The following is a 27,702-nucleotide window of genomic DNA, read 5'->3' on the forward strand; positions in this document are numbered from 1 at the left end:
TGAGCCACTAATCAGAAACTTGTGACATGCCTGGACAAGTCCTGGGTTATTAGAAAATAACTTAACATTTCCTTCTCTTTCTGCTACACTGACCATTAGTAACAATGTTTTGTGGTTGGGTTGCTTAGCAACCCAACAGTCCCCTGATCTCTTCTCAAAGAAAGCTTCCTGCTCTGCTTGCTATAAAACCTGCCTGAGAAAAGTAAAATTTTGCTGCTTGATCAGAATACTGTCTTGCTGTCAATTCTTTGTGTCTCTTGTCCCTTCATTCGCCATGCCTTTTTCTAGGGTCTCTGCTGAAGATCCCACTGGCCGGGACACAAAGGAACCCCAAACCAGAACTTGATGAATGACCAGCAAAGGACTGCACATTGAAGACAGGGGAGATGGTAGGGAACTCAGAGGGGACAAGGATCCTACCTGTGACCAGAGCAAACAGCAGAAGTTTCATCCTGAGTGAGGGGAAGATTCAGTGATTTCTCTTTATAGTTCTGTAGCTGTGCTCTGACAGTGTCCAGTCAGCACACGGGACCTGTGACTACTGTGTGTGTAGCACAGAAGTAGAATATGTGCACCCTCACACACAGTCCCAACCGGCAGAGCTGCTGTAGATGGTGACAGAGCCTGAATCAGTGCTGTCACAAAGACAAAGATGTAGGGTTAGCACAACACCCCCAACCAGCTCATCAGGAACTGGCAAAGGTCCAAGTCCCTCCTCCATGGACAGTTTGAGGTCATAAGAAGATATAGACATTGCTCCTGGGGTTGGATTGAGGTATGCAGATAGTGACGTGTAGCCACAAAAGGAGTAGCTGGCCACTACAATCCTCCCTGTTAACTGTATAAAATAAGTGCAAAGTCTGTCCCAAGAATTGTCACGGCCTTTGAGGTGGATCTAGTTACAAATTTAATCTTTAATTAATTAACTAATTAATTAATGTGTGTTTGTGTGTGGAGTTGGCTGGGAGGGTTAGAGAGAGTTAGAGTGACAGATGAACAGGAAGAGAGACAGAGAGAGAGAGAGACAGACAGAGAGAGAGAGAGAGAGAGAGAGAGAGAGAGAGAGAGAGAGAGAGAGAGAGCCCTTGTCTACACATGTGGAGGGCAGAGGACATCTCTATGGAGTCAGGTCTCTCCTTCTACTCAGGTCTACAGGCTTGCATCATATGCTGCATCTTACCAGACTTCAAACTCCATTTAAGAACCAGGAATGTAGCAGGTGGTGGTGGTGCAAACCTTTAATGTCAGCATTCAAATGCAGAGGCAGGAGAATACCTGAGTTTGAGGCCAGCCAGGTCTACAAAGTGAGTTCCAGGACATCCAGAGATATACTAAGAAACCCTATCTCAAAAAAACTAGGGAAGTTGCCAGGAATCCCCAAGAATGACCCCAGCTTAGAATACTAGAAATAGTGGAGAGGGTGCCTGAACTTAACTTGCTTGCCCCAGTGATCAGATCAGTGAATACTGTGACTGTCATCACAGAACTTTTCTCCAATGACTGATGGAAACAGATGCAGAGATCCACAGCCAAACATCAGGCAGAGCTCCAGGAGTCCAGTAGGAGAGAGAGAGGAGGGATTCTATGAGCAAGTGCATCAGGATCATGATGCAGATCCTGCAGAGACGGCCAAACCAAACTAGTGTGAACTCATGAAAGTTGGATCAAAGACTGTGAAGCCTGCATGGGACTGAACTAGGCCTTCTGATGGTTAAGACAATTGCGTAGCTTGGTGTGCTAGGGGCACCCCCTGGTGGTAGAATCAGAATCCAACCCAGGTGCTTGAACAGGCTTTTGGGAGTCCAATACCCTTTATGGGAACCTAGTGCAGCCTTGAGGCCGGGGAAGGGCTTGGACTTGCCTCTACTGGATGTGCCTTCTCATGGGAGGCCCTGTCTTCCTTTGTTGGGTGGGTTTGGGGGAAGGCTGGAGGGAGCGGTGGAAGGAAGAAGTGGATCTTTGGTGTGTAAAATGAATGAAAAAATTGTTATTAATTTAAAAAAGAAAGAAAAAGAAACCAACATCTAAAAAATGAAAAAGAAAGAAAGAAAATAAATGATCAACAGATGTGCCCACAGGCCAATATGATGCAGCTAATCCTTCAGCTGAGGCTCTCCCAACGCAGTGTGTGAAGCTGACAATCAACCATTGCAGGGGCTGGAGAGATGGCTCAGCACTTAAGAGCACTTTCTGCTCTGACTGAGGAATGGGTTCAATTCTCAGCACCCATATGGTGGCTGGTGAACAGTGTCTGCTGGCCCAATGCTCTCTGGCTTCTGTGAATGGCCATCTGTCATGTAGCCTCTAACTTATCAGCCCAGCACCTCCTCATCCCCACTTCTGAATTCTTACCTGGATAACAACCACTAGGTGATAAGTTGAGTTGCTTGTCTCCTCGCTCAAGATCTCTGATCCTTCTAGCAGGACCCTGGACACTCACTACCAGCTACCACAGGTCCCTGTGCCTGCCCAGGTGGCTCTAGCTGTACCTATTGCTCATCAGAACTGACCTTAAGAGGGGTGAGACCTGACATTTGGGCAAGAGTGGGAATGAGGTTGGGGTGGGAAGGCAGAAGACTGGGCAGCTGTTCACTAAAGGAAAAAAAGAGACCGAGATGACACAGCCTTTAACTAATGAGAAATCTTTTTCCTAAATCTGGTTGACCAGGAAACCAGAGATTAACCTCTCTTTACCTATAGGGTCCTGTGATAAAGTTAGAGAAGACAATGTGTTCTGTTTTGTTTGTTCAAAAACTTATTCTACTGTGTACTTTAGAGGGACAACTATCCTATGGCATGTTTTTAGGCACAGTCAAGATTGGAAAGTCACCAGGATGTAATCCTGCCTTCAGGACATTTACAGTCAGTCCAATTTGGATTCCTTTATCCAACTTCCTGTGATGAGTGCACAGCAGAAGTGCTTTGAGTCCAGTATTTTTGGGAACAAGTTGTTCCTTTAGTGCCAACGTGACACCTCTTCTTTCTCTCTTCTCTCCCCTCCTATATCTCTGTCTTCTCTTTCCCTCCCACCCCATTCTACTCTTCCTGTCCTTTTCCCTGCCTCAGCTGTCCAAACCCTTCTCTTTCTGTCCCCTTCTCCTCCACCTCTTCTCTTCCTCCTTTCTGTGGATCTCGACTTTTAAACCTGGCTGGACTTGAACTCAAGAGATCTGCCTGCCTCTGCCTCGGCTTCTGTCTCTTCCTCTCCAACACAGAGTGCTGGGATAAAAGGCATGGCCAGGCTCATCAACTACTCTTCAAGGTGCTCTCCAAATGGCAATGTCTTTTCCATTCATTTTCAGTTTCCAGGTCTAGATGGTACAAAGTACTCTGGGGATCTAGAAATGTTTGGTAGACAGAAATACAACCTCCAAAGCTGGGTTCTTTTCTATAGGTGCTTTATAGAGGGCACAGTGTGTAGTGAACAGAACTAGGAAGGCAGGGAAGGTGTGCCAGTCACTGAGATGACAAATCTAACAGTGAATGCTTTTGTAATGCTTGGTGTATGGAGTGTTGTAGAAGCAGATGGCAGCCTGGTGGTCATGTTATGCCCAGATTGTGACCCCCCAAAGAGACCACCGAAGACCTTGGATGTCCAGAATGCAACAGCAAAGTTTATTCTGCAGATACAAGTCTAGACAGGGACTCATTCCTACACCCAATACAGTGAGGCAGGGAGGAGTACCTCTTTCTTGAGGAAGTTAGTTTTTATAGGCAAAACCCATAAAATTTCTTAGAGGGGAGGGGGTTAGTATGGGTCCATCCTTGATTGGTCCAGTTTTTCCCGGGCCTGGACTTTATCTTATTCTAGCTTGTCTGTTTGCCTTGTCAGGAGTTTTACAACTTCTCTCCAGGGTCAGGTCATGTTATCTCTGGAGAGGGGCATCTCATGGTTAATTGGTTACCATCAGAGACATCCTGACTCTGTTCTTTTGTTCCTGGGGCTGGCGCCATCATTTCTGGGGACTTGAAACTGGCCTGGGTCTACCTATATTGAGATATCTTTGTCTAAGGCCCCCTTTTTGAGACAATAGAGTGAGGGTCTTGTTGTGCCTAGATCACAGTCCCCAAAGCTGCCACTGGAGACTTTGGGTACAGAATGCAAAAGTAAGGTGTTGTCTAAGTATACAAGCCTCCAGGGAGGCTCTTCTAAATCTCTCACTCACAGCAGGGAGGTTGGAAGGAACACTCCCCTCTCTTTGTGAGGCTAGTTCTTAAAGGCACATACCATATAATTTATTTTAACCTGCCTCCCTTTTTACTCTTTTGGTGGAATATTCTGACTGTGTTTTCCAAAGTCCCTGTAGCAGGCAGATACAGCCACCTGGGGAAAAGGGGTCTAAGTTCTTTTCTAGACTTAGGAATCCTGGTTTAAGCTTCTCTTTGTCTGTAGGGGATAGAGTGGGGGGGTTTACTTAGGTATCACAGTCACACTTACAGATGAAGTCCTCACAGGGGTTGTTCTTGTCTGCAGAGAAACAAGAAAGGAAGTTGTATGTGGCTTATGATCATGCACCCTACAATTTGTAACCAAAAGAGAGTAACAGCCCTGCCATTTGTGCAGACTCAGGTTGAGAGTCAAAGACACAAAAATGCATTGGGTGCCCAAATGGTTGGAACACATTTATTAAAAAAAATTATTTGTTGTGTGGCTAGGGAGATGTCACAGTGTGGGGGCCATCTTACCCCCACTTTTCCACAGGGTACTCTTGAGCAGGAGCCAAAGAAAATATTAGATAGAAAGATAGACAGAGAGAGACAGACAGAAAACACAGGATAGCCTCGGGAGGACCTAGATTCTGATCCATCAGGCCTTGATTGTCTCTGCAAAGGCTTTTAAAGGAATGCCAAGGGGTGGAGCAAAAGACCTCTCTGCAGCACAGCCAAGTGCAGACCATCTCAGACACCTGGTGACCATGCACGTGGTCAAGCCATCCCCTAATGCAGCCCTGCTGAGTAAAGAAAGATCAGAGCTAACTGGGAAGCTTTTGTGGGCTCCCACGGCACAGTTGGTAAATCGGTTGCCAAAAGCACATGCAGGCCTGACCTAGGATGCCCAGAGCCCTTGTAAAAGGCAAGGTGTGCTTGGGGCATCTGTAACTCGATTGGGCAGTAGGGAGCATGTATGCCCAAAACTTGTTTGTCAGTCAGGCTGGCTAAAGGTGTGTGTCATGTTTAGTGAGAGACCCAGGCTCTAGAGACATGGTGGAACGTGACTGAAGAAGACACGGGGTGCCAACTCATTCTATACATAAAAATAAATAAACACAGATATTTAACCCTAAAATCTAGAAAGGTACAAATATCAACTATCACTTCTAAATTTATATGATTTAAGACAATCCTCCTGCCTTCACCTCCCAAGTGCAGGGTTTCAGGTGTGCACCACCACACTTAATTCATGGGTTCTGGATGTGGAACCCAGAGTTCTGTGCAGTGCATGCTAGGCAAGCACTCTGACAACTGAGCTACATCCCCAGCCCTCTGAATCCTCACCTGTAAAATGAAAAGGATAAACCTTGCCCTGCATAGGTGTTTAGTCCTGTATCTGGCTTAAAGCCAATGATGCAGCTCTCAGGTGTTTAGTCAATATGGAATCAATATAACACAGGACAGGCAAGATGGCTCAGGGAATAAACACCCTTGCTGCCAATCTGAACCCAAGTTCCATCCCCAGGATTCGTGTGATGTTAACATGTCTTAAGACAATATTCCACAGCAGTACTCCCACACTGCTATGTATCTCAGACTGGCTCCTGCTGCTGCTTCTGCTTCTGCTTCTCCTGCTCCTCCTTTTTCTTCTTCTTCTCCTCGTTCTCATTCTCGTTCTCCTTCTCCTCCTCCTCCTTCTCCTCCTCTTCTTTGTTTGGTTTCCAAAACAGGGTTTCTTTGTGTAATAGTCCTGGCTGTCCTAGAACTTGTTTTTTACACCAGGTTTGCCTTGACCTCAAGAAATCTGCCCTCCTCTACCTGTGCCTCTGCCTTGCCTCCCAGAATGATGAGGAAAAAGGCATGGCTGGGCTCATAAATGACACTTCAAGGGGCTTGCTTTCTGGAAGCATATTTCCCATTATACTTCAGTTTTCAGGGATAGACGGAATGATATTCTCTGAGGTTCTAGTTATGTTTGGTAGACAGAGAATACAATCACCAATGCATAGCTCTTTCAATATGTGCTTTATTAGAGGGCATAGTGCGTAGTGAACACAACCAAGCAGTCAGGGATGGTGTACCAGTCACTGAGGTGACAAGTCTAACAGTGAATGCCTTTGATCTGCTTGGAGAGGCAGATGGCAGCCTCGCGGTCACAGTTGCAGATGAAGGCCTGACAGAGGCTGTTTTTATCTGGAGAGAAACAAGAAAGAAAGTTGAGTGGAGCCCATGACCCTGCTCCCAACAATTTGCAACCAAAAGAAAGTGATGTGCCGGGCGTTGGTGGCACACGCCTTTAATCCCAGCACTCGGGAGGCAGAGCCAGGTGGATCTCTGTGAGTTCGAGGCCAGCCTGGGCTACCAAGTGAGTTCCAGGAAAGGCGCGCAAAGCTACACAGAGAAACCCTGTCTCGAAAAACCAAAAAAAAAAAAAAAAAAGAAAGTGATGCACCTCCCATAGGTGAACATTTGGGGTTAAGAGACAAAGCACTAATGAATAAAAAAAAAAACTTAATAAAATAAATTTTAAAAAAGAGGCAAAGCACACGTTGGGTTGTCCAAATCACTGGAACACACTGATAATGAGAACATTAGTTGTTGTGGCTGGGGAGATGGCACAGTTGGTCAAGTGGTTGTCATACAAGCATGAGGGCCTGACCTAGGATGCCCAGAGACCATGATAAAAGCAAAGTGTGGTTGGGGCATCTGTGACTCTATTGGAAAGTGAGGAGCATGTATACCCAAAGCTTGTTTGTCAGTCAGGCTAGCTAAAGGTGAGTGTCATGTTTAGAGAGAGAGAGATCCAGGCTCTAAAGACATGGTGGAGAGTGCCTGAAGAAGACATGGGATGCCAACTCATTCCTATACATAAAAATCAATAAACACATGTATTTAATCCTAAAAACTGGAAAACTACAAGTATCATCTGTCACTTCTAAATTTATATGATTTAAGACAATCCTCCTGCCTCCACCTCTCAAATGCTATGATTACAGGTGTGCACTACCACACTCAATTTATGGGAGGTGTAAACCAGGGCTCTGTGCATGCTAGGCAAGCACTCCAGGAATTGAGCTCTATTTCCAGACCTCTGAATCCTCACCTGTAAAATGGGAATGATAAATCTTGCCCTGCATAGCTATTCAGGCCAGGATTTCACTTATATCCAGTGATATGGCTCTCCATTGTCTAGTCAATCTGGAATCAGTATAACACAGCAGCTAGTAGGAGAGGCTTTGGGCAGGCAAGATGGTTCAGGGAATAAAGGCACTTGCTGCAGTCTGAACCTGAGTTCTGTCCTAGAAATCACATGGTTGATGGTGAGTACAGATTCCTTCAGAGATCCACAGGTATGTATTGCACAGCCATGCCTCAATCACAAATATATAAAATCTTTTAATGTTTTTAAAAGGCATTGGGATGATATAGATGATTGATCCAGAATCCAATGCCATCACTTCCTCATCTTGGCTCAGGCTTCCTCATCTTTCCCATCAGGGACCTCTTTTGTGGTATTCCAATTGTATTCTGACAAATAAAGAGTGCTTTGAGTCAGAACGTGGAGATAGCCACTACAGACCATAGATTTGGAGGACTGTATATGGTGGTATTTCATTTGTACTGAAATGTGATTTTCATTGTATGTTAATAAATAAAGTTGCCCCGGGGGTCAGAGCTATTAGAGCCATAGAAAGAGTGTGGCGGTGGTGGGGCACGCCTTTAATCCCATAGATCTCTGTGTGTTCAGACATAAGCCTTTAAGATCTGGAGGGCTGCATGTACAGGCAGTGACGAGGCAGTCACGTGTTTGGGTTTACAACCAATGAGAAGGCAGAACAGAAAGACTATTTAAAGACAGACACACAGGAAGTAGCTCTGTTTCAGAAAGGTAGGAGCACCACAGGAGCAAGGGTAAGGTTTTAGCTCTGAGCTCTGACCTCTTGGCTTTCTCTTTTACATTGGTTTTTGTTTCTTATTTAATAAGACAGTTGGTTACATCTACATCTGGCGCCCAATGTGACAAGAATCCATTAAAAACTGCTTGGCTTGGTGGCAGGTACAGTTTCCCCACAAGGGCGGCCGGCTCCCTAGCCTGGGCCCAGGTCTGCTTGACCTCAGGCCGCACTAACAGTGAGTTACTCCCTTAAAGTTGGTGCTACAAACAACTCAGGCCTGCCCTGCTGAACAGGGCCCCTGCCTGTAAAGCCAACGCATGTGTTTGGAGCTTAAGGAAGCCAGAGCCAAGCCTTGACTTGGCTCAAGAGGGAACAGGTGGCTGGATTTAAGCTTTAGCTGGCTACGCTTTCTAGCTCTTTCTCCTCCTCCTCCTCTCAATCTCTCTCTCTCTCTCTCTCTCTCTCTCTCTCTCTCTCTCTCTGTATTCACACCTCAGACACTAGTGGCTGTTTTGAAATTTCCTCAGATTTCTACTGTTCTACGCAGATTTGATAAGTCATAACATATCAGATATTTTAAAGGAAAATATTTAAAAGAGAAATTTTTTCCACATTTTAAAAAATGGGTTTTATGTGTACATTGGGAGAAAATTGGGTTTTATTTTAAATTTTAGGCAGTCTGACAATGGAACAACTATATGAGAAGGTTAGTATTGTTGGAATTATGCAGTTTATCACTATGCTTATCCTCATTTTACTATTTAAAAAGATAGTCAATTTAAGTGCCAGGATGACAGCTTTAGAAAAACTTGTTAAACCTGTAAAAATTCAGGCAGAAGAAATTAACAATGAAGTTGTTTCAAATTTGAATCATAAGGTTACCAAAAGAAAGCCTGTTTTCACACAGTCACCCTTAATTTATCCTGTAATCGTACAGCAGTTGCCTGATCAAATTACTACACAAAATATTTGAGCTCCAATTGAAATGTTGGATTTACGAAGGTTTAAGGAGGCAATAGTATCTTATGGCATGCATCCCCCATATGTAAAGCAAATGTTAAACTCTTGGTCAACATATTGTTGATTGTACCACAGGACTGGCAGGAGCTGGCACAAGCTGTTCTTGAACTCAGCCAGAGGCTTCAATTTTTAACGTGGTTCAAGAATGAGGCTAAAAACATAGAAAAACAATGGAGGAATAAAGGAATACAAGTCTGCCAGGATCAGCTTATTGGAGAAGGCCAATATGTTTCAGTACAAACACAATGTTTATGTGATGTCCAAACCCTAATTTTATGTCAAACGGCAGCCTTGAATGCATGGGACAGAGTTGAGGAACCAGGAAAAAAGCCTGAGTTATTTACAAAGGTTATGCAAGGCCCAAAAGAACCTTTCACATATTTTTTACAAAGACAGGCTTCAGCAGTAAAGAGAATGGTCTCGGATTCAGAAGCTAGTAAGATAATAATTGAATATTTGGCCTTTGAGAATGCAAATGCAGCATGCAAAAGAATAATCAGGCCATTAAAGGCAAGATCTGCACCTTTGGAAGATTGAATTAGAGACCAGGTTAATGTTGAGGCTCATGAGCATGATGATATGTGGGTAGGAGAAGCAATTTCCAAAGGTTTGAGGAATGTTAGATGTTTTGGATGTGGAAAGCAAGGACATTTGAAAAGGGACTGTAAACAGGTCATTCCTAGAAACAATGTTTCTTCAAGGAACAATGGCAACAGAATGCCCCTTCCTTCTGGAGTATGCAGAAGGTGTGGTAAGGGAAAACACTGGACCAACAAATGTAGATTAACAAAGGACAGACAGGGTAATCCTTTGCCTCAGTCTTCCGGAAACTCCCAGAAGGGCCTCATGCAGGCCCCCATAGCAAATCCAGTTCAAATTTTTCCTGTAGTTGTAGAGGAAACCCCTACTTAGAGTAATTAAATAACCAAATGCCTATTGGAATAAATCATGCTGGTCAGGATGATGAAACAGAGAGAATAGAAAATTCAAGAGAAAACATAAAGAAAAATTTTTGGCAAACGTGTATTAATGAACAAAGACCAAAATTAACGATAAAAATAAATGGTGTTTTGTTTTCTGGTCTGGTAGACACAGGTGCAGATGTTACCATAATTGCACCAGAATTTTGGCATCCAACTTGGCCTCTTCAGGAGGTAAACGTTCAACTGTTAGGAATTGGGACATTATCTCAGGTGAAACAGAGTGCAAGATGGCTGGAATGTATAGGTCCAGAAGGACAGAGAGGAAAATTAAAACCATATGTGGCTAACATAGCTATGAACCATTGGGGTCGAGACTTGTTGCAACAATGGAATACTCAGATTGACATCCCTCCAATCTCAGAAACAAATCATAAACTAGCACATGTTTCTGAGAGAAATATTAGAAGATATTGTTCTAGTGAGTGGTCACCAGCCATCCATATTATACAAGAACAGGGCCCAACAACTGATGATCTTCCAAAGACACCAACAGCTCTACCTTTAAAATGTTTAACAGACAAGCCTGTATGGGTTCAGCAATAGCCCTTAACAACAGAGAAACTCCAGGCTTTAGAAGAGCTGGTAGAAGAACAGTTAAATGCTCATCATATTGAAGAATCAACCAGCCCTTGGAATTCTCCTGTATTTGTTATTAAAAAGAAATCTGGTAAATGGAGAATGGTAACAGACCTTAGAGCAATTAAGAAAGTAGTTCAGCCAATGGGCTCTCTACAATCTGGAATTCCTTTCCCTACTCTGTTACCAAAAGGATGGCCTCTCATAGTTATTGATTTAAAAGACTGTTTCTTTTCAATACCCTTACAAGAAAAAGACAGTGAAAGGTATGCTTCCACAGTGCCTACTTATAATAATTCTCAACTGGTTAAAAGATTTCAATGGAGGGTCCTCCCACAGGGAATGTTGAATAGCCCAACTCTGTGCCAATATTTTGTACAACAGCCATTGGAAGTGATATGTAAAAAATTTCCTAAATCTATAATTTATGATTATATGGATGATATTTTACTAGCTGACTCAAATGCAGATACTTTAGAAAGAATGTTTGAAGAAGTAAAGAAATTTTGCCTTGCTGGGGATTACAAATTGTTCCTGAAAAGATACAAAGAGGAGATTCTATTAATTATTTAGGATATAAAATAAAGCTACAAAGAATTAGACCCCAAAAGGTGCAAATTAGGAGAGGTAGACTACAGACTCTTAATGACTTTCAAAGCTTATTTGGAGACATTTCTCATCTACGAACTATTGTTGGGGTAAAAAAATGATGAACTGAATAATTGTTCAGAACCTTAGAAGGTGACAAGGACTTAAATAGTCCAAGAGAATTATCACCTGAAGCTGAGAAAGAATTGGCCTTGGTAGAAAAGATAGTACATGAAGGGCACGTGGATCATATTGATCCAAAGCTGGATTGCATTTTGGTTATTTTACCTTCTAGGCATTCTCCTACTGGAATATTAATGCAGAGGGAAGATATTATATTGGAATGCATATTTTTACCAAATAAACCAAATAAAAAAATAAAAACTTATGGGGAAAAAATCTCTGACTTGATTTGGAAAGGAAAATTGAGACTTCGTCAATTAGCAGGAATAGACCCAGCAGAAATTGTCATACCTTTAACTAAGGAGGACATTGAAAAATTATGGACAAAAAGTAAACCTTGGCAAAGAGCTTGCAGTAATTTTTTGGGAGAAATTAACAGCAAATATCCCAAAAGCGATAGAATTGATCTAATAAAAAGAGCTGATTGTATCTTGCCTCGAATTGTACAGGAAAAACCCATATCTGGATTCATACATTTTATACAGATGCCAACAAAGAAGGAAAGGCAGGTTACAAATCAGAAAATTTAAGTAAAGTGGTTCAAAGTCCTTATAATTCAGTTCAAAAATCAGAATTGTATGCTATTCTGTTGGTATTAATGGATTTTTCAGAACCTCTCAACATAGTAACTGACTCTCAGTATGCTGAAAGAGTGGTATTACATATTGAGACTGCAGAATTTATCCCTGATGCTTCAGAATTAACTTCACTACTTATTCAATTACAAGATACAATCAGGAAAAGGAATCATCCTTTATATATAACTCACATTTGATCCCATACTGGTCGGCCAGGCCCTCTAGCACAAGGCAATGATGAAATTGATAAATTATTGATAGGAAATGTCCTGGAGGCCTCAGAATTTCATAAAAAAACATCATGTCAATAGTAAAGGTTTAAAAAAGGATTTTTCCATAACCTGGCAACAAGCCAAAGAAATAGTAGAGAAATGTCCTACTTGTTCCTTCTACAATCAAACGCCATTACCAGCAGGATGTAACCCAAAGGGTACTCAGAGGAATGCAATCTGGCAGATGGACGTGTTTCACTTTGCAGAATTTGGAAAATTGAAATATGTATACCACACCATCAATACTTATTCAGGATTTCAATGGGCAACTGCTTTGAATTCTGAAAAAGCTAATTCTATAATCACTCATTTGCTAAAAGTTATGGCCATCATGGGTCTACCTGCACAAATCAAAACTGACAATGCTCCATCATATCTCTCTGTTAAAATGAAACAGTTTTTTGCTTACTATAATATAAAGTATATTACAGGTATACCACATAATCCTACAGGTCAAGCTGTTATAGAAAGATCAAACAGGGGCTGGAGAGATGGCTCAGAGGTTAAAAGCACTGACTACTCTTCCAGAGGCCCTGAGTTCAATTCCCAGCAACCACATGGTGGCTCACATCCATCCGTAATCAGATATGGCACCCTATTCTGTATACATAATAAATAAATAAATCTTTTTTTTTTTTTTTTTTTTTTTTTTTTTTTTTTGGTTTTTCGAGACAGGGTTTCTCTGCGTAGCTTTGCGCCTTTCCTGGAGCTCACTTGGTAGCCCAGGCTGGCCTCGAACTCACAGAGATCCGCCTGGCTCTGCCTCCCGAGTGCTGGGATTAAAGGCGTGCGCCACCACCGCCCGGCTATAAATCTTTAAAAAAAAAAAAAAAAGGCCCGGCGGTGGTGGCGCACGCCTCTAATCCCAGTACTTGGGAGGCAGAGGCAGGCAGATCTCTGTGAGTTTGAGGCCAGCCTGGGCTACCACGTGAGTTCCAGGAAAGGCGCAAAGCTACACATGAGAAACCCTGTCTCAAAAAACCAAAAAAAAAAAAAAAAGAAAGAAAGAAAGATCAAACAGAACTCTAAAGGATATGCTAAATAAACAGAAAAGGGTAACAAATACCCTCAGAAATAGACTGCATAATGCTCTATTAACTTTGAATTTTCTCAGTGCCTGATGAGAGACATTGGATAATAGAAAAAAACTACAGAATTAAATCAGCCTATATACTTTAAGGATGTGCTGACCTCAGAATGGAAACCAGGATATGTGTTACATTGGGGATGAGGTTTTGCTTTTGTTTCTACAGGAGAAGATAAGCTGTGGGTACCATCAAAATTGATAAAGGTTCAATTTGAACAAGAGAGAACACTTAATTAGAGGAGGTGATAGTTCATCAACCAGCATGAACATCCAATTTAAACTAACTTGTACCAGTAACAAATGCCTTTTCGTTTAATCAGATAATAACTTGCAAAAAGGAACATCCCCAAAATTAGTCTTGGGGAAAGGTTTTTGTTTTTGTCTTTTAGGAGAATGAAGGCTAAGGAATCTGAAGAACACAGGACAAATGAGACAACTGAAGAAAAGGGACAAATCATCTATCCCAGGAAACAGAGTGAAATGGCGTATGGGTATATCATCTAAAAAAATTTTTTTGTGCTCGCTTCGGCAGCACATATACTAAAATTGGAACGATACAGAAAAGATTAGCATGGCCCCTGCGCAAGGATGACACGCAAATTCGTGAATCGTTCCATATTTTCCTAAAAAAAAAAAAAAGCCGGGCGGTGGTGGCGCACGCCTTTAATGCCAGCACTCGGGAGGCAGAGCCAGGCGAATCGCTGTGGGTTCGAGGCCAGCCTGGGCTACCAAGTGAGCTCCAGGAAAGGCACAAAACTACGCAGAGAAACCCTGTCTCGAAAAACCTAAAAAAAAAAAAAAATTTTATAAGTCTTCCTAAATGTTTGTTTCTGCTCTTCTCTAAAGAAATTTAACACTATTGGTCTTCTTGTAGTCCCACTTCAATTAAAATTTAAAGCTGACTTTGGAGTTGGAAAATGGCTCTCTCCTTCTTTAAATTCAAGCATGTTGTTAAAAGGAAAATGCAAACTCCCTGTATCATGCCAGAAGAAAAGAGCCATCTTCTGCTAAGGGACAGAAGAAAAACCAAATTAATTAAGGTACTATTCTATTACTAATCTCAACTCTTTGATTCTATTCTGATTCTTTAAACTTTTCCTAAAGTATGATTTTTATATCAAAATTTACAAGATTATATATATGTACAGATATATATACATTTTAAACTTTGTTAAAATATGAATGATCATATAGAGTACTAACTAATTCTAGAAAAAAGGCTTCAGTTAGCTGCATATATATGTCTATGTGTTCGAATCTCTTATCAGTTTTCTGCAGGAAATCATGGCCAGGCCTAACATCAACTGAAGTCTCCAGGAAGAATATGGGGCCCCACAACAACAACAATTCCATGTGGACAATAATAATATCACTAAGCTGACAAACATCATCTACAGATCAGCTTGGAACTACAAAGTGCTCAGAGCAATTTTGAGAGGACTAGCTGTGATGATCCAGTCTCAAAGACTACTTGAATAAGGACTTGAGATAAACCCTGAACTTTGGCATTATACACAGACTGGATAACGAAGGATATAATTACCTTTCCTAGAATTTGACAATTAACCTAAAATTTTTCTTTTCAGGATAAAGATACCTTCGCCCATACCCAGCAGGAAGAAATTTTAAGAATAGGACACCCACATTCCTAAAGAGGTGGTGTGGGGAAGGTGGGTTTAATGGTCTTTTAATGGGTTTTGGGTCTGGGATAATTTTCATTGTTTAGGGGGGTTGGTTACAACTTGTTGTTAAGGGTTAGGAAAAGGGCTGAGCAAAGGAAATTAGATTTAAGGTTCTTGTTTTAAAAAAAGACAATTACTAGATTTAAATACTTTACATTGAATTGGATTGTTTTATATTATATACAAATTATATAAATTGAAATTGATATTGTTAGAAAATGCTATATGTATATTTCTAATTGTACTTATACTGTTCATTTAACAATGTAATGCAATTTTCTGATCCTTGAATGTTATTATTACCAACTATTAGGATATCAAGAAATGAAAGTTAGTAGTTAAACATTATAATAGAACTTGTATTAATATTAGTATGTTTTCAAGATTGAGCAGATATATTTTAGATAGACAGGTCATCTTCAAATCCTTCAGATATCTACAGAATATGGCATTTAAAATGTTTTAATAGCTTAGAAAATTTTTCTTTTTTGTTATGACTATGAGACAAGTCGGCTCCTGGTAGTACCAATCTACTTCAGAGAAAATATGGGCATTGAAGAAACTGCAATTGGAGTTAACTTTATTGTGGCAAAAGTTAGCCACTGGACAACAAAGTATCCTCGAATCAGCTGCTGGCAAACAGGACAGACAGGACACGAAACAAAGGACTACCGATTCTTGCCAAAACAAGTGTGGTTATGGCTTTATCAAAAGGCATCTTCTGAGGCCAGGACAATATGGCACCATCCCTGAAATGGCCTTTGCAATCCGGAAAAGGTACAGTGCCCTTTTCTTCAAAGGCAGTTGAACAGGCAGTGGGCTGGTGGCTTCTGATGTGCAGTGGAACGACAGCTGACACAGTTATTCTTGAAGAGTAACTAAAGTTACACCTCTCAGTAGTAGACTGGCATTTAGTAGAGGGATGTGGAGAAGAACAGGATGCTAAGATGAAGCCACACACACACATAGCCAAGAAGAATGGACAGCTGAATTTAAAAAACATCAACAATTTCCAGAATTTAAAATCCTGAATCATGACAGGACACTAATGGAATTCAGGTGTTTCTGGTACATGGACTGCTCTCAGCCAATGTGAGGTGGAACTATTGACCTTGTGTACACCTTACTTCACAAATGAGTCTGTCAGATACACTTAGCCTATAGGCTGAAGATGATGCCCCAACACTGTGGAGAAACCTCAGATGACTGTCCAGGCAGCTGGCTGTTTCTGTCAACTCACAATTTTTTTGGAAGTTGCTTGCATGTACTTCCTGTTTTTATTTTTTATTAGGTAATATTATTTTCCTTCTTGGACCTCTGAGGGAGTTGAAGATTAGTTAGTTATAGTTGAAGATTAGTTAGGATAGAAAATGAATTAGGTACATTTTAGACTTATCAAAATAGGATAGATAATGGAATTATTTTCTCTGAATTTGTCAAATACAAATAGACTAGACATTGTTTAGGTATTTATTACTTGTATATATTGTATACACTTATTGTACTTTTTTTTTTGGTTTTTCCAGACAGGGTTCTCTGTGTAGCTTTGCACCTTTCCTGGAACTCACTTGGTAGCCCAGGCTGGCCTCGAACTCACAGAGATCCACCTGGCTCTGCCTCCCAAGTGCTGGGATTAAAGGCATGCATCACCACCGCCCGGTATTATTGTACTTTTGTATATAGTTTTTCTTATGTTAGTCATAACCTTTTTCCTTTTTCTTTTTATTAAAATAGAAAAGGGGAAATATGGTGATATTTTCTTTGTACTGAAACGTGATTTTATTTGTATGTTAATAAATAAAGTTGCCTGGGAGTCAGGGCTAATAGCAAGCCATCACAAAAGCTGGGCAGTGGTGGTGCACGCCTTTAATGCCAGCTCTTGGGAGGCAGAGCTATGAGGATCTCTGTGTGTTCAAGGATACAGCCAGCATGGAGACACATGCCTTTAATCTCAATACCAACCATAGAAGACCTGGAGGTCTGTACAGACAGGCAGTGATGAGGAGGTCATGTGGTTGGGTTTACAACCAATGAGAAGGCAGAACAGAAAGTCTTTATAAAGACAGACACACAAGAAGTAGGTCTTTTCGGAGAGGTAGGACCACCGCGATAATGAAGAGTAAGATCTTTTGCTCTTAGCTATTGCTCTGACCTCTTGGCTTTTATTGTATTGGCTCTGTGTTTCTTATTTAATAAGATGATTGGTTACTTCTACAGTTAATGACTCTCAATATGCAGAAAGAGTTGTTTTACATATTGAAATTGCTAAATTTATTCCAGATGATTCAGAAATTACATTGTTTTACATTCAGTTACAAGAAATAAGCAGAAATAGAAATCATCCCTTATAAATAATACATATCATATCCTATACTGGTCCACCAGGCCCCCTAGCACAAGATAATGATGAAATTGATCAACAATTGGTAGTAAATGTGCTACAAGCCTCAGAATTTCATAAGAAATACCATGTCAATAGCAAGGGTTTGAAAAAGGTTTTTTCCATCACTTGGCAACAAGTCATGGACATCATAGTGAAATGTCCTACTATTTTTTTATTACCAAATTCTACTATCTGCAAGAACTAACCAAGGGGGTACTCAAAGAAATGGAAATTGGAAAATGGATGTATTTCATTTTGGACAGTTTGGAAAATTAAAATATGTACATAATATCATAGATATATATTCAGGATTTCAAAGGTCAACTGCTTTGAGTTCTGAAAAAGCTGATTCTGTGATCACACATTTGTTAGAAGTTATGGCCATCATGGTAATACCTGTACAAATTAAGACTGACAGTGCTCCAGCATATGTCTCTAGTAAAATGAAACAGTTTTTTGCATATGAAAACATAAAACATATTACAGGTATGCCACACAACCCTACAGGGCAAGCAGTTATAGAAGGATCTAATTGAACTCTAAAAGATATGCTTAATAAAAAGAAAGCAGTAATAAAGACCTACAGAAATAGATTGCACAATGCTTTATTAACGTTAAATTTTCTAAATGTTAATGAGAATGGAATGACAGCTGTGGACAGACATCGGATAGTAGGGAAAAACTGCTGAATTAAACCATCCTGTACACTCTAAAGAAGTGTTAACCTCAGAATGAAACCAGGATATTTGTTATGTTGGGAAAGAGGCTTTGCTTTTGTTTCCATGGGAGATAAAAACTAGGGATACCATCAAAATTGATAAAGATTATATTTGAACAAAAGAGACTTTTTTTTTTTTTTTTCGTTTTTCGAGACAGGGTTTCTCTGTGTAGCTTTGCGCCTTTCCTGGGACTCACTTGGTAGTCCAGGCTGGCCTCGAGCTCACAGAGATCCGCCTGGCTCTGCCTCCCGAGTGCTGGGATTAAAGGCGTGCGCCACCACCGCCCGGCCTCAAAAGAGACTTCTTGATTAGAAGAGGCTATAGCTCATCAAACAGTGTGACCATTCAATCTAAACTAACTTATAAGACTAACAAATGCTTTTCATTTGATCAGATAAAACTTGTGAAAAGGGAAATCCCCAAAGATAGGGCTGAGGCTGGGTTTTATTTATTTATTTTTGTCTTTCCAGGAGCATGAAGGCATTCAGCTAAGGATTCTGAAGACCACTGGACAAAGGAAGCATCTGAAAAAAGAGGATAAATCATCCAGAGGAAATGTCCCAAGAAAAAGAGTAAATTGGCCTGATGGTATATCACATTTGCAACAGAATAAAGTTTTATAAATGTTCACAAGTGTTTGTTTCTGCTGTTCTCTAGAGTCATATAATGCAAATAATCCTTTTTAAGTTCCAGTTCAATTAAAAATTCAAGCTGGCTTTGGAGTTGGAGCATGGCTTTCTCCTTCTCTAAACTCAAGCATGCTTGTTAAAAGGAAAGTCCAAAATCTCTGTCTCATGTCAGAAGAGTCACTTGATATTGGACAGAAGAAATAGCAAACTTAAGGGACTAGTTTATTGCCACTAATCTCGTAATTCTTTGGTTTTATTTTAAATATTTTCTTAAGGTATAAATATTATCTTAAACTTTATACAATGAATATATATTTAAACTTTTTATCATGATATTAATGGTCATATACAGTACTAATTCTAGAAAAAGGCTTCAGCAAGTTTCCTGTACATGATTTCAGCTTTGAGTCTCTATCATGTAGCTAGGTAGTAAGTTTTTGTACTCTGGATATACATAAGATATTATGGCCCTTTAACCTCTTTGAGATCTGCTACATATGACATTCAAAATGTTTAAGTTTTCTTCAGTGAACCATAACCATGCCTAACAGTGACCTTTGATGTCTCCAAAAGGAGGATGGGGTCCCACAATGACAATTCCACCTGGATTGTGACAACACCACTAAGCTGACAAAAACCACCTAAAGATCAGCTTTGGACTACAAACTGCTCAGGACAATTTCAAGGTGGAGAGTGAGAAGGCCAGCCTCACAGACTACTCTAGCTAGGACTTGAGACAAGCCCTGCATATTCCCATCTTACAGAGACTGGACAACAAATGATAGTTAGCTCTCCCAGGACTTGACAATTATCCCAATTTTTAGGCTCCCCTAAAGATGCCATTATCCTCAGAAAATAGGAAGCAATTTTAAGAACATGACACCGACATTCCCAAGAGGTGGGACAGGTTGTTATGGATATTTGTCATCATTTGGGGGGTTGGTCACAAGTTGTTATTGGTAATGGTCGAGAAAAAAAGCTCAAAAAAGGAGATTAGATTCAGTGATCTTGTGCTGAAAAAAATGGAATATAGAAATGATATAATAAAAATGTAGATATTGAGTCTACTTTTAAACCAAAAAAGCAAATACTAGCCTTAAGTATTTGACACTGATGTGGATTTTTTTTATATTGATACAAATTTAAGGTTATTTTTGTTATTATATGTTGTACATAGCTTTCTATTCCTGTTCAAGGTATTATACCTATACAGTTCATTTAACAATGTAATGTAAATATCTAGTCCTTGAAAGTCATTATTACAAACTCTTTAGGATAATAAAGAAATACAGGTTAGTAACTAGCCCTCTATTACAATCAAACTTGTAGTCATGTTAAGTATGTTTTGAATTCAAACAGAGATATATTTTAGATAGACAGGTGGTCTTCAAACACTTCAGAGATACTGAATATGGCATTTAAGATGTTTCAATAACATAATTTTTTTAAGAGACAATGAGACATGTCTGCTCCTGGCAGGACCAATCTACTTCAGAGAAGATGATGGGCATCGAAGAAACTCCATATGGAGTTTACTTTCTTCATGGCAAAGCTTAGCCACTAGGCCTGAAACTGCCTTTGCCTCGACTGCTGACAGTATGCTGTCCAAATTGGACAAGCAAGACACAAAAGAAAGTGACTGCCAACCTTTGCAAAGACAAGGTAGGACAGTCCCTTAAAAGTCCTGTTTCACAGATAAGTCTGCCAGATGCTCTAGGCCTGTAGGCTGAAGATGGATGTCCCAAGGTTACAGAGGAACCTTGGGGGACTGTTTCTGTCATTTCTTAGCTGTTTGCTCTGCACTTCCTGTTGACTCAGGTAATACATCCTTCTCAGGCCTCTGAAGGAGTGGAAGACTGGATAGTTATAGTTTTCCTTGATAACAAATTCACCTCACAAAAGAGATGTTAAGTGCATAAGGTTGAAAGACATAAAAAGATAGTTTGGGGTTGGTAATACAAGTTAAGGTAGAAAATGAATTAGGTACCAGACTTTGGACTCACCAAGATAGGACAGAAAATGGAGTGTTTTCTCTCAATTAGACAAAAGCAAATGGACTGGACATTGTTAATGTAATTCTTGCCTGTATATATTTGTATATAATTAGTGTACTTACTATATATAGTTTTACTATGTTAGTTTAAAAAAAAACTTTCCTTTTTGTTTAGACAAAAAGAAGGAAATGTCATGTGATATTTTGATTGTGTTCTAGCAAATGAAACTTGCTTGGAGTCAGAGGGCAGAGCCAGCCACTAGCTAACCAGAGAAGTTTGGAGGACTCTAAACAGAATAGAAACAGGAAGTGGCAAGGCACAGCTAAGAGAGAATCTAAGCCTTTTGGAAGGAGGAACGGAAGAGGTAGGAAGCAACTGGCGGCTATTCCCTGTTCACTGATCTTCTGGTTCTTACCCCAATATGTGACTCTTCTTTTTTTATTGAAAAAGATTAATCAGATTACTGCATCAGACCTCATCCATATTTTAGTATCTACCTGATAAGGTTGTTGTGATGTCCAATGGGACCAAGTAAATGACTGCTAAGTGGTCACCGTCTTTGTTACTTCTGCCCCTTGCAAAGATGCCCAGGACTAAGCAGAATTCAGAAGTTCCCATAGGGTAAACCTACCACTGCAGGTGACCTCATTCCCAGAACATGAGAATGAGTAGGAGCTGGTGTAAGGGTTCCTTATGAGGAATCCACAGTTTTCCAGGTAATCCACCTGAGCAAGGCAGTTGTCACGAGTCCTGCAGCAACTGGAGAGAGGAAGGAACAGCTGAGGATGGAGTATGGACCTACAGTAGGTCAGTTCTCACTTACAGTCTTTCTCAAATATGTGAGGATGACTTAACATGATGTTCCAGAAGAAATGGTCCTGAGGCTCGAGAATCTGCAATTTCCATTAAGCATATATTTATTGAAAGCAACTTCTGTGAAGTGTGATGGTGTCTACAATTTCCCAGTACTTTGTGGGGCAATGGCAAATGGATCTCTGAGTTTGAGATCAGCCAAGATATGTAAGTGAGACCCTGTCTCCAAAAAAAGGGATTTTTGAACAAAGCTGCAGGAATACAATGAAATTATACATCCTGGACTATTGATGACTTTTTAAAGCCAAGGCTGACACTTTGATGGGAGATGTGATGGTTGCCAGTGCCCTAGTCTGCCAACTGAGGGCAGCATTGCCACTATTTACACCTCACACATTCTGCTTTCAGGGACACTAGATACAGGGTCCTCTTGGACTGATTTCTTTGCATGACAGGAGAGAAAATACATGCTGTGGGTGATGATGTCCACCTTTAATCTCAGCACTCAGGAGGCAGAGGCTGGATGATCTCTGAGTTCAAAGTCAGCATTGGCTCTAGAGAGGGTTCAAGGACAACTAGGGCTACACAGAGAACCTCTTTATGGAAACAAAAAACCAAGAAAGAAAAATAAATAATAATAAACAACACAACATATACGATGTTTGCAGAATATGCATGTCTCCTATTCATGCCTCATGAGATGCTCTGCTTGTGTCCTGTCCCCACACCACAGCAGACATTCCAGTGTCCCACCAAGTGGATCACTCACCTGTATAAGTCTTCATCTGAATCGCCAAGTCCCCACAAGCCACAGTAGCAGCCATAGTATCTGTACTCGAAGGCTGTACCAGTCCTGGGAATGTTGCAATCGAACACATTGCCCAACTGCCACACAGCCTGAGGGCTGATGCTCTGTGCAGTAGCACCTGATACAAGAAAGCACAGCAACTCCATCAATCCCACCTGGCTTTACCAGGGGTCTGATACCTACCTGCTAGCTACCTTCTGGACTATTAACAGCTGCTACATCTAGAGAACAGGGAATACAGGTGTGTGTGTGTATGTGTGTGTGTGTGCATACTCCAACACAGGTGAAAGCAAGCACTTGGGAGCACTCATAAATGTCATGTTATACATGAGGAAGTCAGAGCACAGCTTTAGGGAGTTGGGTTTTCTTCCTCCACTACATAGGTCTTAGAGACCAAACTCATTTCACCAGTCCTAAGAGGAAGGTGTCTACTTGTTTGAGACAGTTGCCTGGTAACCCAGTGTGGCCTCCAACGTCTGTGGCAACCCTCTGGCCTCAGCCTCCCCAGTGGTAGGATTATAAATGTACTCCACTGTACCGGCCGGTGGGGCTGAGTCCCCAGGACTAAGGTCTATAGACATTGCCTTTTGCCTTTCTTCTTTCTCATTTCTGTCAGGACAGACAGACAGACACCACACTGTGAGCTGTCCTGTGGTCCCTGTGTTGAGTAGCTGAGAACACTCTCCAGTCAGCAGCCAGGGACAAACTGACCTCTTATTTCAATAACCCAACAATCCTACCACCTCTTGAGATTGAAAGCTGCCCCACCCCTACTCAAGCCTAGGTGAAATCCTAGCCTTAGCCAGCAGTGGGATTCATCACAGTTCTAACTGAGACCTTGAGCTAGAGAAGCAGCCAACACATGCTCATTGCTTTACACTGGAAGAACTAGAAGGAATCTGTTGTATGGCCATGCACAGCTCATAGACAAGGCTAATGGTCAGATCATCATTGTAATGTCAGCATTTGACACAACAAACTGTTCATCAGCTGAGGAGTAGGTAAACAAGCCAGGATTCAGTCTGCAGTGAGATAGTTGGTCATCATTTCTTGTATAATATTAAAGGGACCAGCCTTAATATTATACATCCCAGGGGCTCAGGAGAGAGAACTAACGGTGAGGACTATTTTCAGGAAACAGAATCTCAGCACACCGAGCTCTATAGTCCACTTGCTTTAATTCCTCTGGCATAATGTCCTTTATACACAGCTTCCATTCTCATCTCAAGTCTAGCTCCATTCTCGCCTGATTTCTCTCTATATTTATCTACTGTCCCCTCTAGGTTCTATCTTAATTCCTTCATCTAGTTCTGTCCCTTCTAGGTTCTCATCTATCTAGTTCTTTCCCCTATCAGCTCCTCTCTCATCTCCTTCTCTCTCATCTGGCTCTTCCTCATCTTGTTCTTACCCATCTGGCTCTTCCTCATCTTCCATCTCGTTCCTCTAGTCCTCTCTTTTAGCCCTTCAATCTAGTTCTTCCCCATCTCAGTTCATTCCTCTCAAGTTCTTACCCATCTAGTTCTTCCATTCTCTTTTCTCTTCTCCTCCCTATGCCCTGGAAGTCCCGGTATATAAAGGGAGGGTCCGAGCTAAATTGTGTAAAACTATTACTTAACGTCCACCTCTCCTAGGCGGTGTCCCCTTGTGGAATTTACCATAAGTCAGGAGACTTGAATGTGGGCTGTTATCATTGTTAGTCCTCAGAAGTTGGGCACCCACCTGGGTGGTGTTTCCTGTAGTCCTTGAAAGTGGCTAAGGGAGATAATCTGATTCCAGAGAAAGACTTTCCTGAGGCTGCTCTCCAAATACCTGGAATGTGTATGTCCAGAGAGTGCTCAGTCTACACTGTTAGTCCTTCTTAGGGGAAATTCATTGGGAAAACTATGAAGGCACACATGATTTTCATAACAGAAGACAGCTGATATATAACAAGCCAAGTAACACCAAAAACTCCTTGGGATTTGGCTACCTCTGGAGGAATTCCATGATCCCTCCAGGTAGTGACTTTGCCATAAGCAGCTAGGTTCTTATGATAGATTCCTGCGGCCTGCAGCAAGCATTAAAATGTAGGAGAATCCAGGTAGAGTGGAATACACAGTGTGTGATCCCAGCAGTCTGGAGCTAGAGGCAGGTGGATAACTGAATCAAAGCCAGCCTGGTCTATAGAGTGTGTTCCAGGACAGCCATAGTTACCATGTTTAGAAAAACATGAAAAAAAGGTTGCAGAAGCAAGTATGGCATGTATGCAATCCTAACACTTGGGAGGTGAGTCAGAAAGCTTTCAAGTCTGGATATAATGTTGAGTTGGAGAACATCCTGAGCCACATCATAAGATCGGGGAAATAAAACAATCATCAGGGCTGGAGAGGTGGCTCTGCACTCAGGAGCACTTGCTGCACTTGCATAGGACCCAGACTCAGTTCCAGCACCCACATGGGTGTCCCAACTGTCTTTGACCCTAGTTCTGAGGATCAGACCCTTCCTCTTGCCTCTGTAGACACTGCTCACACCCAGTTCACAGATACACATGTGCAGGTAAAACACTCAAACACATAAAATAAAAAAAATAAATATTTTTTTAAAGTACAAGAAAATCCAACTTGCAGGGCACCTAAGTTCCCGGGAAATGGGTTCCATGGCTCATGGCAGAGGCAGAAGGGGCTTTCTTTGCTTGGGTAGGTGAATGTAGTAGACTTTCCCAAGGGATTGTCTGAGTTCAGACGTAGAGGGTAAAGGTGCCAGCTGTTGTGGACATGGGGTGAGCATGGAATTCCAACCCATAGGCTACTAGTCTCCAACAGGAACCCCAAACCAGAACTTGAGGCATGACCAGCGAGGCTGTGCATTGAAGACAAGGGAGATAGGGGCACTCGGAGGGGACAAGGGTCCTACCTGTGAGCAGAGAAACCAGCAGAAGAAGTTTCATCCTGAGCGAGAGGAGGACTCAAGTGACTTTTCTCTTTATAGTCCTGTAGCTGTACTCTGACAATGTCCAGTCAGCACACGGGGCCTGTGTGTGTAGCACAGAAGTAGAATATGTGCACCCTCACACACAGTCCCGACCTGCAGAGCTGCTGTAGATGGTGACAAAGCCTGAATCAGTGCTGTCACAGAGGCACAGAGAAAGGGATAGCTCAACACCCCAACCAGCTCAAGTCAGTGACTGGCAAAGGTCCAAGTCCGTCCCCCATGGATCATAAGAAGATATGAGGTCATAAGAAGATATAGACATTGCTCCTAGAATCAGGTTTGAGGGATGCTGATAGTGATGTGTGGTCCCTGGGAGGAGTAGCTGGACCCAACAGTTCTCCATGTTAACTGTATAAACTAAGGGCAAAGTCTGTCCGAAGAACATAACACAGCCTTTGAGATACATCCAGTTACAAAGTCAATCTTTAATTAATTAACTCATTAATTAATGAGTGGGTTGGTGGGGGTGGGGGTGAGAAGAACAAGATAGGAAGACAGACAGAGAGATGAGAGAGAGAGAGAGAGAGAGAGAGAGAGAGAGAGAGAGAGAGAGAGAGAGATAGCCCATGTGATCATATCTGGAGGGCAGGGGACAACTTTATGGAGTCAGGTCTCTCCTTCTACCTTTAAGGAATCAAACCCAGGTCTACAGGCTTGCATCATATGCCGCATCTTACCAGCCTTCAAACTCGACTTAAGAACCTGGAATGGAATGTAGCAGATGGTGGTGGTAGTGCACACCTTTAATGTCAGCACTCAAGTGGCAGAGGCAGTGAATACCTGATTTTGAGGCCAACCTGGTCTACAGAGTGAGTTCCAGAACATCCATAGATAGACTAAGAAACCCTGTCTTAAAGAACCAGAAACTAAAATCTAAAAAATGAAAAAGAAAGAAAATGCCCAACAGATTTACCTGCAGACCAATATGATGCAGGCAATCCTTCAGCTGAGGCTCCCCTGACTGTGGGAGCCCATTTTTAGGTTCCTCGTGGCTTTACCCAGCAGGTCTGCATAGAGAATGATTAGGACCACGGGCCTGAGTGCAGGTGTCTGAGATGGTCTGCACTTGGCTGTGCTGGGAAGAGGTCTTTTGCTCCACCCCTTGGCATCTCTATGAAAAAAAAACCCTGGGGCAGAGACAAGCAGGGCCCGTTGAAAAGGTTCCAGGCCCTTTCGAGGCTATCCTTTATTTTCTATCTGTTTATCTCTGCAATCTAAATCCTTCTATCTAATATTTCCTGCTGCTCACACTCAAGAAAACTCTGGGGAACAGTGGGGTTGGTGGGTAAAAGCCCCACACCTGACCCAGTGTGTGAAGCTGACAACCAATCATTGCAGGGGCTGGGGAGATGGCTCAGCACTTAAGAGCACTTTCTGCTCTTCTTGAGGATGGAAGTTCAATTCTCAGCAACTACATGGTGGCTGGTGAACAATGTCTCCTGGCTCAATGCCCTCTGGCCTCTGCATTTGACCATCTGTCATGTACACTGTAACTTAGCACCCCAGCACCTCCTTTTCCCCACTTCTGAACTCTTACCTGGATAACAACCACTAGGTGATGATTTGAGTTGCTTGTCTCCTCGCTCAAGATCTCTTATCCTTCCAGCAGGACTCTGGACAGTCACTACCAGCTACAACAGGTAACTGGGCCTGCCCAGGTGGCTCTAGCTGCACCTATTGCTCACCAGAACTGACCTTGGGAGGGGGGAGACCTGACCTTTGGACATGAGTGCAGATGGGGTTAGGGGTGGAAGGGCAGAGGACTGGGCAAGTGTTCTCTAAAGGAAAAAAGAGACCGAGACCACACAGCCTTTAACCAATGAGAAATCTTTTTCCTAAATCTGGTTGACCAGGAAACCAGAGATTAACCTGACTTTACCTATGGGGTCCCATATTAGAGAAGATGGTGTGTTCTATTTTGTTTGTTTAAAAAGTTATCCTGCTGTGTACTTTAGAGGGACAACTATCCTGTGGTGTGTGTTTAGGCACAGTGAGGACTGGAAGGTCAACAGGATGTGATCCTGCATTCAGGTCATTTACTCTCTGTCCAGTTTGGTTTCATACTCTATTTGCTCTTTATGATTTTCTTCCTCTCTCCTGCGGTGGTTTCTATGAAATGATTCTGAGATTGTGACAATGGCAGGAGTTAAAGCTGTTAGGCAGGTCATGGGGAAAACCCCGAAGGCTGGTGGGAGAAAACTGTAGATGGAGTGACATTTAGATAGGATAGAAGACAAGAGTTACCCAGAACTAGTTAGAAGACAACTTGATGAATTACAGACTGATGAAGGAGGACTTAGGCTGGGAGGAAGCTGACAGTCTGGTACCTCAAACCATTGCTTGTATTTCTGTTCTTTCTGAGAAACTGC

The 27,702-nt window shown here is 41.8% G+C and overlaps 1 protein-coding gene, 1 long non-coding RNA gene and 1 other non-coding gene across 5 annotated transcripts; 2 read left to right on the top strand and 1 right to left on the bottom strand.

The window, feature by feature from the left end:
• Positions 1 to 152: 152 nt before the first annotated feature.
• Positions 153 to 21,968, top strand: LOC143270342 (uncharacterized). 2 transcript variants are annotated; one of them, XR_013047483.1, is made up of 4 exons: positions 153 to 389; positions 13,725 to 13,826; positions 18,590 to 18,707; positions 19,322 to 21,968. It is a non-coding gene; the product is annotated as an uncharacterized LOC143270342 (long non-coding RNA). The 2 variants fall into 2 exon arrangements; XR_013047482.1 differs by having other exon boundaries at positions 18,590 to 21,968.
• On the bottom strand, positions 6,163 to 27,702 carry LOC121825337 (phospholipase A2-like). Of its 2 annotated transcripts, XM_076559987.1 has the most exons (5): positions 26,871 to 27,702; positions 25,256 to 25,373; positions 22,325 to 22,481; positions 21,374 to 21,501; positions 18,447 to 18,643 (listed from the first exon to the last, which is right to left on the bottom strand). In XM_076559987.1, the coding sequence occupies exons 2-5, from the start codon at positions 25,287 to 25,289 to the stop codon at positions 18,564 to 18,566; spliced, it is 399 nt and encodes a 132-aa protein (XP_076416102.1). In that variant the 5' UTR covers positions 25,290 to 25,373; positions 26,871 to 27,702; the 3' UTR covers positions 18,447 to 18,563. The 2 variants fall into 2 exon arrangements, with proteins under 2 accessions (XP_042124025.1, XP_076416102.1); XM_042268091.2 differs by lacking the exons at positions 18,447 to 18,643; positions 26,871 to 27,702 and adding an exon at positions 6,163 to 6,345 and having other exon boundaries at positions 25,256 to 25,379.
• Positions 13,852 to 13,958, top strand: LOC143270655 (U6 spliceosomal RNA). The gene has a single exon (XR_013047894.1). It is a non-coding gene; the product is annotated as a U6 spliceosomal RNA (small nuclear RNA).

The sequence above is a fragment of the Peromyscus maniculatus genome, chromosome 23 (assembly GCF_049852395.1).
Source record: "Peromyscus maniculatus bairdii isolate BWxNUB_F1_BW_parent chromosome 23, HU_Pman_BW_mat_3.1, whole genome shotgun sequence".
Classification (NCBI taxonomy): domain Eukaryota; kingdom Metazoa; phylum Chordata; class Mammalia; order Rodentia; family Cricetidae; genus Peromyscus; species Peromyscus maniculatus.